At 41.2% G+C, this 12330-nt stretch overlaps 1 protein-coding gene across 1 annotated transcript; it reads left to right on the plus strand.

The window, feature by feature from the left end:
- The first annotated feature begins 7548 nt into the window (after positions 1-7548).
- LOC124293958 lies at positions 7549-11411 on the plus strand. The gene is made up of 7 exons (XM_046737039.1): positions 7549-7589; positions 9089-9330; positions 9721-9921; positions 10012-10059; positions 10162-10444; positions 10969-11099; positions 11207-11411. Exons 1-6 carry the CDS (start codon positions 7549-7551, stop codon positions 11090-11092), a joined length of 939 nt encoding a protein of 312 aa, XP_046592995.1. The 3' UTR covers positions 11093-11099; positions 11207-11411.
- The last annotated feature ends 919 nt before the right edge of the window (positions 11412-12330 follow it).

Raw genomic sequence — 12330 nt, forward strand, 5'->3', positions numbered from 1 at the left:
GCTGCTGCTTGCTGGAGGTTATTCGCTGGAGAGTATCCATGGTTCACGTCATGCCACGGTGCCGCTTCCATATACCTCAATTTTTCCATTGCAGGGGGTATGACATGCAAATCTTCCATATTAATAACCCTCGTTGTACCATCGACGATCTCCGACAGCCATGCTTTTTTCTCCGCCCCTTTGACGTATACGTAACACGCATTTCCAACCATTTTTCTCACAATCTTCGTCACATCCTCGTGAGATTTGTTTCCCGCATTCCATGATATTCCGTGGTGATTGCGTGTCAACCATACATTGGTAGCTCTACATTCAAGTGGTAAGCTTGCCAAATCATAGGGCGGTTTGAAAATGATGTAATCCAGACCCGACCCGTTTACATTCATGACTGCGACTTCCTTGGGTACAAACTTCATGTTATGACCGATAAAACATTGCACGTCTAGGATCATCGCCATGTTGAGGAGTGGGAATGTTGCGCTCGATTATATACTGACGGATGGTATGTGGAAGGCTGACGAGTCTGCATCGGATGCGTTGAGCTTATATAGGCCGATAGATCGCAAGAATTCGGGAACGGTGCGCACTGCGTTCTGCGCATATCGGAGGGAAAAATGACGTCAGAGATGCGGTGCGCACTGCGTTCTGCGCATCTCGGAGGGAAAAATGGCGTCAGAGACGAGTGGGCCCAGCCTTTACCCATCCCCCCATCCCCAAATTTTTGGGTTTGATTGCTCGTTTGAAGTGACCCGCTTCCGCAGCTGCATCTTGCCTAAAAGCGTGTTGGAGCAGGTTTTCACCCTCTCCCCCTCACCCTCTCCACGAACCCAACGCCGCCTACGATGGATGCCCACCTAAGTATAAAAATCTGCGCAAATGCTGTGAGTAAAGTAGCAATGTATAGTTTCCCAAGCATGTAATGGAAATCGGTCAACAAAAAGCAGGTAGTGGCCGGTGCAGGTATAAAAAATCGGGGCCCACAGCCCTTGCCCCGAATACCTACGTTTATGACGTTCGGCGGAAAACAAGACTCGACAGGAATTATTTTGTGTGTGTGTGTGTGTGTGTGTGTCAAATCCTTTGAAAATAGCCATCTTGCGGCAAACCGCGAAAAATGATCAGCAGGGGGGGGGGGGGCGGGGGATACCGCCGCGGGTTGGCGGGGGCCGCCACGGATTGGGGGGGGGGATAGGGGGGAACGGGGGGGGTACCGCCGCGGATGGGGGGTGGGGGGAAGGGGGAAGGGGAGCGTGGTCCAGAACCGGCGTATATACACTACTCCCATGGAGCAATCATCGAGGGGAAAAAAAATAAATTTCGAGTTGAGGCGATAATCTGTGTTTCACCAGCTCGATCATGGATAAGATGCTCCAAAAGTCACGGTGGGTTTCATGCCTGTGAACGGTGCACGGTAAAATGTCTCAACATCAATAAAAGAAGAGTCTACCCTGAGCTTGATTGTGCAAAAAGAACTCAGCGCTCATTCCGCCTGAAAGAAGGTCCTAATCATCATTTGCCTGGTTTGTGTTCTCCACTGCTTTTACTGCCAAGATTTAACATTATTAAATCTATGCCACTAGACTCCATGCATCTTTTATATTTGGGCATCATGAAATTACTTCTTGATAAGTGGATTCGTCGAAGTAGCCCTTACCGGATAAGAAAATCACAACTGCATCGTCTCAAAGATTTGATGGCTTCGTTTGAGAAAAATATCCCTTCAGAATTTCAGCGCAAAGTATATAATACAGACGAAGTGGCGCGGTGGAAAGCTACGCAGTATCGTTTCTGCCTTTTGTACTGTGGAGCTGTAGTTTTTTCGAATATTCTCCCAGAAAACCAGTACAAGCATTTTCTTCTTCTGGTGGTCTCATGCAGAATACTCTGTAACGAAGAATGTGCTGTCAAATTTGCAGACTACGCAAACACGCTTCTACAACAATTTACACAATTCATGCCCACACTGTATGGCATTGACTCTCAGATTATGAATGTTCATAATCTGATTCATATAGCAGAGGATGTAAAGAATTTCAAATCACCCCTCACCGATATTTCAGCTTTCTGGGCAGAAAACTACTTGGGAAGGCTGAAAAAACTTGTTCGCACCCCCAAGAATCCCTTGGCACAAGTTGTCAACAGACTGGCAGAAATAGATTCGCTGGAAAAAGTACATCCTCATTCAAAAAAAAATCGTAAACAAAGTTGTAAAAAAACGTGACCAGATTAAAGCAATACACGGACGAAATTGGATAATTACCTGTTCGTCACCCGATAATGTTTTCCTCCTCGGTAATGGCCAAATCATTTTTATAAATGTTTTACACGCTCACAACGATGAATACTTTGCCACCGGTTATTTGACCAAACAAACGGGAGATTTCTTTGAGGAGCCCGATTTATCTAGAAAGTTTGGATTATTCCAAATTATCGAGGTGCAGAAGGATACTTTGACTATACCACTCGCAGAAATTGTTACGAAATGTATTTTTTTCAAAGTTCGCGGTAACGATTACGCAGTAACCTTGTTGCACGCCGGCGTGTGGGTGGAGAAGGTGGTGAAGTTGTCCACTTAGTTGATAGCAGGCCCACTCCTGCTGTGTTCAATGAGAAGGTGTACTCACATAATTAACACTTTGGTTAATAGTAACAAAGGAATTTATTAAAGATATAAAGAGTACAAGAGATGTGTAAAGCTTAAGCGTCGACACGTAATTGCCCCGCGAGAGTCACCATGTTCCCGTCTCGCCTTCTTGGCTTTCTCCTACTTCGCCGCTACTCCCACTCTAGCGCTTAGAGAGAGACAGAGTATCTATACCCCACATACTCCCCCCCGAGTGTTAACGACAATAAACAATCTTTGTTATTTATTACAAGTGGAGAAAATATGTTAATCTTTCAATATATAACGCTTTACGTTTTATACAAGATTTCTTACATCTAAGTATAGAAAAATATAATAGAAAACTTAAAATTACGTTATTCTATTTTACATTTGGTGCGAAGCTAACCTTTGGTTTGCGCGCGTAGGTTCGAATAGCAGGTACCTGCTCCGGCACTAAGAGATTTTCGATATCCTCTCTTACAAAATACGCAGGTTTTACATTTTCGATGCTTACGCTCCGAGTTGTTCCGTTCACATCAATGTCGAAAATTCGATCGGACACGTGTTTAACAACTTTGTGCGGACCTGTGTACGGGTGCTCGAGCGACTTTTTTATCGTACTATTAACTCTAAGCCATACATGTGAGCAAGTGCTCAAATCTTTGTGAACAAAAATGCGCTTCTTATGGCGATGCTCGACCGGAACAGGCTTAACCGCGCGCATGTGCTCGCGGAATTCTTCGAGAAAGATTTGCGGGTTCGGCGTGAAATCGTCAGAGAGAACGAATTCGCCAGGAATACGCAGTGTTGTTCCGTAAACGTATTCTGCCGGTGACGCGCCAGTGTCAAGAACATTTGATCGAAGACCAAGCATTACAGTGGACAAAACGCGTGTCCAATTGCTTGTCTTGTGACACATTATGGCTGCTTTTAGGCATCTGTGCCAGCGCTCGATAAGGCCATTTGCGGCAGGATGATATGGAGTCGTACGAATTTTCCTACAACCGGATAATTGCATAAGTGCAGTAAAAAGTTGACCTTCGAATTGGCCGCCCTGGTCACTTGTTACCGTTTCTGGCGCTCCAAAACGAGTGATCCAATGATCTATAAAAGCACGACAAACTGTTTCAGCTTCTATGTCTTTTAGCGGAGCGGCTTCCGTCCACCGCGAAAAACGATCGATCATGGTAAGAAGATACCTGTAGCCATCGCTAATTGGCAAGGGTCCTACAATATCTATATGCACGTGTTTAAATCTACCGTCTGGCGCTACAAATTCAGCGGGTGCGACATGCGTATGTCGTGAAACTTTCGACTGCTGACATTCTAAACATTCTTTACACCACGTTGCGATATCTTTATGCATTTTAGGCCAAACGTAGCGTTTGCGGATAACACGATCAGTTACCTTTGCACCCGGGTGCGCCTGAGTGTGGAAAAGATCGAAAACTTGTTTTCGTAAAGCTTTCGGTATTACCGGTCTTAACGTTTCGCCTGCTAAATCGCAGAGAAGTGACGTGTGTGTTGGGCCCCACTGAATTCGCTTGAGATTAAGGGAAGATTCAGTGGATTCCAGAAGTTCTTTCAACTCTTCGTCGTTTTCTTGCAATTTTGCAAGTTCTTGCAAACTAAATTCAGTAGCAAGAGCGAGAGAGTCAACGCGCGATAAAGAATCGGCAACGACGATTTCTGGGCCTGGCAAATACAAAATTTTTGTCGAGAATTGCGAAAGAAACGAAAGTTGTCGAGTTTGACGAGGCGATTTCTTATCAGTACGTTGCTGAAAAGCAAACGTAAGTGGTTTGTGATCTGTCACAAAAGTGAAGTCCCGAGCATCAAGAAAATACTTGAAGTACTTGGTGGCTTCAAAGAGAGCTGTTAGTTCTCGATCGTATGCGCTGTAATTACGTTGCGCTGGCGTGAACTTGCGTGAAAAGAAAGCAAGGGGTTTCCACGCGCCGTCGATCTTTTGCTCCAACGCGGCACCCATACCGACGTCGGATGCATCAGAGACTAATCTTGTTTCAGCTCCGTCTGAAGGATGAAACAAGAGAATAGCGTTTGCAATGCTGTTTTTAACATCGTTAAATGCTTTTTCTGACTCAGGCGTCCAAGCAATTGGTCGCTTGTCGTTCTTTTTAGAGTCTTTGAGAAAGTCATTTAACGGTGCTTGAATCTGTGCAGCGTGTGGGATGTTGCGTCTATAAAAATTCGCGATCCCGAGGAAGCGTCTTAATTCTAATCTATTTTCCGGCTTGGGAAAATCGAGAATAGCACGAACTTTCTCTTCGGTTGGCTTGCAACCATTGCTGTTAATTAGATGTCCCAAAAATTCGATTTCTTCTTTTCCGAATTCGCATTTTGAGACGTTAATGAGCGCGCCTATGTCTTTAAGTCGACTACAAACTGTGCGCAAGTGCTCTTCATGCTGTTCAGCATTGTCGGAGGCGATGAGAATATCATCAATGTAAGCAAATACGAAATCTAAATCGCCAAGAGCACGAAAAATGTGACGTTGAAACGTTTGACTTGCATTTTTCAAACCAAACGTCATACGCGTAAACTCGAATAATCCGAATGGTGTAATTACTGCCGTTTTTGGGATATCTTTTTCGGCTATACGTATTTGATTGTACGCTTTATACAAATCAATTTTTGAAAATATGCGTTTACCGTGTAAATTTGCTGAAAAGTCATGCAAATGCGGTACCGAAAAGTTATCGGGCTCCGTAATTGCATTTAATCTACGACAGTCGCCGCAGATACGCCATGTCTTGTCTTTTTTAACAGTCATGTGAACTGGACTTGCATACTTGCTTTCAGAAATACGACAATGACCAAGTTTTAAAAGACGTTTAAAATCAGCTTTTGCGATTTTTAATTTTTCCGGCGATAAACGACGCAGGCGTTCGGCTACAGGCCTACCATTGGTTACGATGTGGTGGACAATGTCCTCCTCATCGTCGCCTGTTTGTGGGAGAGGTTTTGGTTCTGCTTTGCCTGTGATTTCAGGGAAGTCAGACAAAACTTTAGCGTACACGTCCGCGATTTCAACAACGTTAAATGAAAATGCTGCAACTTTTTTAACAACATCGCGGGTAAACGCATTTGTTTTTGGATCTATGAGCCTACTGTTTTTTAAATCGGGAAGTAAGCCATAGTGTTTTAGAAGATCGGCTCCTATAATTGGATGCGATACATCTGCAACGCAAAAGTTCCACGTAATCGGTCGTATTCCGAGGTGAAGAGTACGAAATTCGTTACCGTAAGTATCTATACTCGTGTTGTTTGCAGCAAAAAGTTTAAAAGAATTCGGATTTTTATCAGCTGGGTTTCCAGCGGGTAAAAGCGATATTTCCGCGCCCGTGTCGATCAAGAAAGTCTCTGCAGTCGTTTGATCGAAAACGTGAAGTCGCGAGGAAAGTTGTTGTTGTTGAGTAATGACTTCTGAGGCAGATAGTCATTGCCCATTTTCTGGGTTGTCTACCCATTTGCATGGCTTTTCGTTGGTGCCACGACAGAATTTCGCCTTCTTTCCGAATTTCAGGTGTGTCCAACACAAATCTTTGTTGCTATTGCGATTTTTGGAAGGAGCACGATCGCGACTTTTTGAGCGAAACGTTTTTTCGAGAGAATTAACTTTCGTCGCGAGATTCGTTAAATCTTTGCGAATTTGTTCAAGCGTACTTGTGAGATCGTTCGTTTGCGGAACTGATTGCGCTGTTGATGCCGCGGAAACAAACTGAGGCGAGTTATACATAATTTCGTTAGCCAAATCAGCGGCTTTGGCTAAATCATCGTTGCTTTCGTAAGTGTTTGTAACTAATATGCCTCGAATTGTTGGCTGTAGATGATCTAAAAATATCGATTTGATTGCAGTTTCATCAAGCCGGTTATCTACGTTGAGACTACGTATTTTGTTAAGTATCAACGATGGCTTTCCATCAGTTAGGACTTGTCCTTTTAACAGTTGACGTAAACGCGCTTCAGAGGAAGCTGAATACGCTGAAATCAGCCTTTCTTTTATTCTCACATACGGATCTGCTATATTAGCATCGGTGACGATGTCGCGACACGTTTGACCGATCTCATAATCGAGAGCACCTAAAACGTAATCTGCTTTTGTCCTATCAACCGTTATATGCGCGTTACGGAACGAGGCTTCAATTTGTAGGAACCAGTAAGCTGGATCGTTTCGAAAGAACGGCGGAAGTTTCGGAACTCGCGTTGCTTCGATTTGCGGTCGTGGTGCAGGAATTTCTTGTTGTACCTGCCCCGCTTGAAGCTGACCTAACTGCTCTTGTAGCTGAGCAATTTGCGCTTGTGCCGCAGCAAGTGCAGCCGCGTCTCCCATTTTTGTGACGGAAAAATAAAACCTAACTTACGCTTACGAGCGTATTACAATGAAACTAGCTAAGCCTAGGTACGCCGCAGGCGTCTCACAAAAATGATAAAAAACTAGGTTTTTAATTTTTATTTTAACGCGCTAAATTTTAACAATATACTTATTTGTTCAAATATCGATTCACTTTGTTTCGATTCAATATGAAAAACTAAAAGATTCAGTTGTACGTTTTTTATTTTCAAAGAAAAAAGTTTTTAATTTAAAATTAAATTGTGTCAGTGACAAAGATATCGAAATAGTCGATTTCTAAGTAAAAAGATATCTTATCTCTTTGACTTTCGAAAGAAAGCTTCTCGATTCTCGCTAAACGTAAATACGTTTTCGGTTACGCGAAGAAATTCGAGCTAACTCTGCGTGTACGTGACGTGTTCAAGCGCGCGGCTCACTAATGTAAACAATTGATGCCTCTTATCCCGAGAATTCGACGAGTTATAACCTGACACTTGTTTGTTCGAGTTTTGCTCTCGATTATTTTTTTTTATTCGCACGCACGCAGTAAATACCTTAAAACAAAGATGATCAGCGATGTTGATTCACGATGTCCAGGATGCGAGCTGTCCTTGGCTCGCTGAAGACGATGTTGGTGGCGTTAAATCGATGAAATCCTCCAAGAAAAATTGCGTTGACACCACGGCAATGCTGCGATGAAAACTACGCTGTTGGCTGCGTCGAAACGGGCTGCAAAAGCACGTTGATCGGCTGGTGCCTCGATGATGACGGCTGCGGGACTTGGCGCGCTTACGCCTTGAAGATGAAGTCGATTTGCAGACCGGGCGTGCTCTCTCGCACACCGATGTTGAATGGAGAAATCCAGGAGACTGGCAGGCAAGCACTGTGCCAATGCCGATGTTGAGAAGTTTTTCTCAAAAGCTGCTCTCTTTTTGTTGAGAAGAGCGAGCAACGAGTGGTAACTAGATGAGAATCGTCTTTCTTTGTGTGACGATGTTGGCTGGACTTTTGTCGATTTTTTGAATCGATGAACCAGCCTGACGCTGCTAAACACACGCTTTTTTGACAGTCGGGTCACCAATGTGGGTGGAGAAGGTGGTGAAGTTGTCCACTTAGTTGATAGCAGGCCCACTCCTGCTGTGTTCAATGAGAAGGTGTACTCACATAATTAACACTTTGGTTAATAGTAACAAAGGAATTTATTAAAGATATAAAGAGTACAAGAGATGTGTAAAGCTTAAGCGTCGACACGTAATTGCCCCGCGAGAGTCACCATGTTCCCCTCTCGCCTTCTTGGCTTTCTCCTACTTCGCCGCTACTCCCACTCTAGCGCTTAGAGAGAGACAGAGTATCTATACCCCACAGGCGAAGCATAGTTGTGCACCCACCGGTGATGTCCAGTACTACACATGCGTGAGTCGTTCCAGTTGTATGTGTGTACCGGTAAACGCGAAGAGTCCGCGTCAATTTTGCGAAAGACAGTGCCGGAAGTTTCCGACAAGAATAAAACGCGTACAAGAGCGAAAAAAATAATAACTAATAAAAAATATAAACAATCTTAAGAACAATAAGTGTACGCGCGTAATGATAAATATTCCATAATCACCACGCCGGCGTGCCGGGAGGTAATTTGAGGTTCGACACGGACGCGAAGAGCCCGCGCGAATTCCCAACACGTGCAAATTCGTTACAGGGCGAGAAATAATTACATTTTTTCAATAAAATCCATAAAAAATCGAAAGTAAATAATAACTAATAAAAAACAAAAAGAATCTTGAAAATAATAAGTGTACGCGCGTAATATAATCATTCCATAATCACCACGCCGGCGTGCTGGAAGGTAATTTGAGGTTAGACGCGTTCGCGACACGTGCGAAGTCGTCAGAGTGCGAGAAATAAATTTTTTCAGTAAAATCCGTAATAAACTGAACGAAAAACGAAGGAATCAGTGAAATAAAAAGTTTAGACTCATAATAGAGTGTTATAAATAAAATATTCAATCACAATTGCGATCACTGGCGTGAAAGGAAATTTGAGGTGAGTACAAATTTATGCTCCTAGATCTAATAAACATCCTTTCCTAATTTTCTTGTCATTCTTTTGCTAATTTCGTTTCTTTTTACTTTTAGGATGGCTGAAACCACAAAAAAATATCATTTTACGGTGATTGAGTTTGAGGAAAAGTGCGAAGGGGACGAGCCCAGCTTCGACGTAGTTCCCAAGTCGTGGCTGTTCGAAGAAGAGTCAACGATTCAGTGTTTCTATCCGAAAAAGGGAACGATCCACAAAATTAGAAAATGGGCATCCGAAAAGAAGTCACCAGAGAAAAACTGGGGGATATACAGAGTCGCGAGGATCGTCTGCGAAGCGAGTAAGTGTCTAAGTCTATTTCAGTGTATATATTCATATTTTTTTTTGCAATCAGCGTCAAAGTCCTTATGCATAAAGACCTTGGCGTGAGCATAGTTGCACTGTGTTTGCACCAAGAGAGACGCCCAATATCACAGGGCGTCGGTGACAAGATGCTCCGCAACGAGAATCTTTTTGCTCAAAATATACAATGCTTTGTGATTGAAGCGTGTCTCGGATATAATAGTTAATAATAAAGAAATAATGATAATGATTGAGAAAAATTAATCATCTTATTTAGAGACGTGGCAGCGTCTTGACGCCAAGTAACTAAGAATCTTAGCGCTATTTCCCTTGACGCACCAATTGTTTGTAATTTTCGTCCTTCTGTATTTTGATTTTTTTTTTACAGAGAATTGGGAACAGGATTTACGGCGGTTTAATAGGACTCTTGAACCTCCAAAAAACTCGACAGACATCGACAATAGGGAAAGTCAGGCTATCCACGAGTTGGTCCGAATTATCAGCGAAGAAGATATGGGTCGAACTCTCCAAGAAAAGCAACCTCTCCCTTTCATAGGAGACGAAACTTTGCTGAACAATTTAATCCTTGGTAAGTATTTTGGTGTTTGATATCATCCGACAATTCGTAAAATCCAATTTAACACTACTGCAGTACATATTTATTACAATTTTTTTTCAGAGGACGCAACAAACATCACGATCGTGCCGGAGCCGAACAATAATACTAGTATGTATTTAAAAATTCTCAGTGACAAAAAAAAGCTCCTTCAAGACTAGAAATTAATAGAAGTTCTTATCAATAATATTAATAAATTGATATTGTCCACAGAAATACTGAAAGATTTCAACGCTGCTTTGGAGGAAATGGAGGATCGCATCGTCAAGGTGATCAAATCTCAGAAAAGATCTCTCCAATACGACATCGATAAAAAGATCGATGAGTTGAAATTCATGCTGTCCGCATGTGTCCCAATCTGGAGACGGTCGACAATGGCAATGGCGAAAATGATGTGCGAGCTCAACTCAGAGTCACCATGCCCATCAAAACCCTCGAAGAATTTCAAGCCTTCAACGACATTTTGGCATGTTCGACAGAAAAACGCGAGTCTTTGGTATCTATTTAACGAATTACCATTAAACAAATGTAATAAATTCAAGATTCTGTTCTTCATTTTATATAAGAAGAAATATGAAGAAAATGTAAAGAAAAATTCGCTGACGTTTAACATGTGAAATATTAAATTTCCAATGATCAATTTTTTCCAAGTGCGTCTAGATTCAGTCGTGTTTCGTTTATAATGATTTGTAAAAAAAAATGTGTCTAGGAATATGTTTGCAGATATAGCCCGAAAGGCTATAAACAATATTAAATAAACGAAACTCGACTTCAATTAACACTTGTTGAGATGAGGGAACTTGAAAATTGGAAATTAAATATATCAAATTCTAGACATCGGAAAATTTTTCTTCATAGGGAAAAATTGATAGTTTCCATGTCAAGAACATTTATCATGTGTGATTGTTTCCATTTTCAATCAATATACATTTTTTTCTAATTTTTTTTTATTTTAATTTTTTTTTTTTTAGAAAAATATGATCCAATTTGTGATTAGCGGTAATAGTAATTTCCGAACAGCTCTGAATCGAGCTTTACTAGCAATTTTGGAGAAGGAAGTGCACTTTGCTACAGCGGATGCAGTAGGCAAACGAAAAACCAGCCTGGAAAACTTCCCTTCATAAAAACTGTGGTTTTTATTTGAATAAAAGGTAAAATAAAAATAAATTAACGATTTCTCAATCTACTAACTTCACAATTGAATTCATTGTCATAAGAACACAAGAATTAACAACTATTAACAATTTTACATTTACAGATGTGTTCCTGTCAAGATTTGCCAACGATGTGCCCAATATCCAAACGCTGGTTTCGAACGTGAGTCGCTGGCTCGCAGGCGCAGGAGACAGAGATGGTGGCCGAGCCCTTCGCCTTTCTGTTCCAAGTATCGAAGAAATAGAGAATCCTCCTCGTCCTCGGCTGCAAAATCTTCAGAATTTTAACAATAATAATGAATAACAGTTATAGTGACAAAGTAAAAAAACGACTGAAGAGAAAAAAACACTCGAAAAAAAGTTTCATTTTTGTTTTTAAAAATTTTAAATTTTATTCAATTGATTAATTTAAATTAAGAGAATTTTTTTCAAGTTCGCGTAATTACGGAAACATTTACTTATTTGTTGCAATGTGTTGCCCAATACTTTTCCTTCCACAAATATTTATTTTTGTTTAACTATTTAATTCAAGTAATTGCAGAGATTGTTTTAAGCTTATATGTTAGTTGACGAATTTGTGATAATTAGTGCTAAAAGCGTAAGAGTGACAGGGTAAAAAAACTCAAGAGAAAAAGACTCGAAAAAAATATTTTATTTTTATTTCAAAAGATGTTGAATTTAAATTAATTATTTAATTGAAGCCAAAAGATTTTTTTTAAGTTTACGTTATTACGAAAACAATTTTCATTTACTTACCGTCATGTCACTAAGGCGTTGCATTGCTCATTACTTCTCTTTAAATATTAAACTTTGTTTAACCATAAATATTTATTATGAGAACGATAATTATAATGGTTATATCCCTTGTTACCAAAATAAAATCTAATTTATCGCATTGTGGGATAATTTTTTTTCATCTTTATAATCGGCAGACATTCTCCACAGCAATCGGCACGAGGATTGACATAATGTGATAACGGTATTCAAAACGATGCTGGTTAACTAATGGCCAACCATATTGTCAAGCGTTGGCCCATTAACATTATTAACGCTGACTCGACTGTTTCTTAACCATTGGCATGATACAATCGTTGACCGATGTATTGACAACGGTTGGGCCGTGCTTATGGCCCCAGTACTCATTCAACGATGGCCCAGTGAAATTCCCAAGCGTTGCAAGCTTGGCAGATGCAATTGGCATTTTCCTGGACCAGTGTTGTGCCAAGCG

This window comes from Neodiprion lecontei, chromosome 4 (assembly GCF_021901455.1).
Source record: "Neodiprion lecontei isolate iyNeoLeco1 chromosome 4, iyNeoLeco1.1, whole genome shotgun sequence".
NCBI classification, from domain to species: Eukaryota; Metazoa; Arthropoda; class Insecta; order Hymenoptera; family Diprionidae; genus Neodiprion; species Neodiprion lecontei.

Coding starts and splice junctions, on each gene's coding strand:
- LOC124293958 (XM_046737039.1), top strand. CDS start 7,549: ATGTCCAGGATGCGAGCTGTCCTTGGCTCGCTGAAGACGAT. Junction 10,060..10,161: donor GGAGCCGAACAATAATACTA/GTATGTATTTAA, acceptor TATTGTCCACAG/AAATACTGAAAGATTTCAAC. Junction 10,445..10,968: donor CAGAAAAACGCGAGTCTTTG/GTATCTATTTAA, acceptor ATTTCCGAACAG/CTCTGAATCGAGCTTTACTA.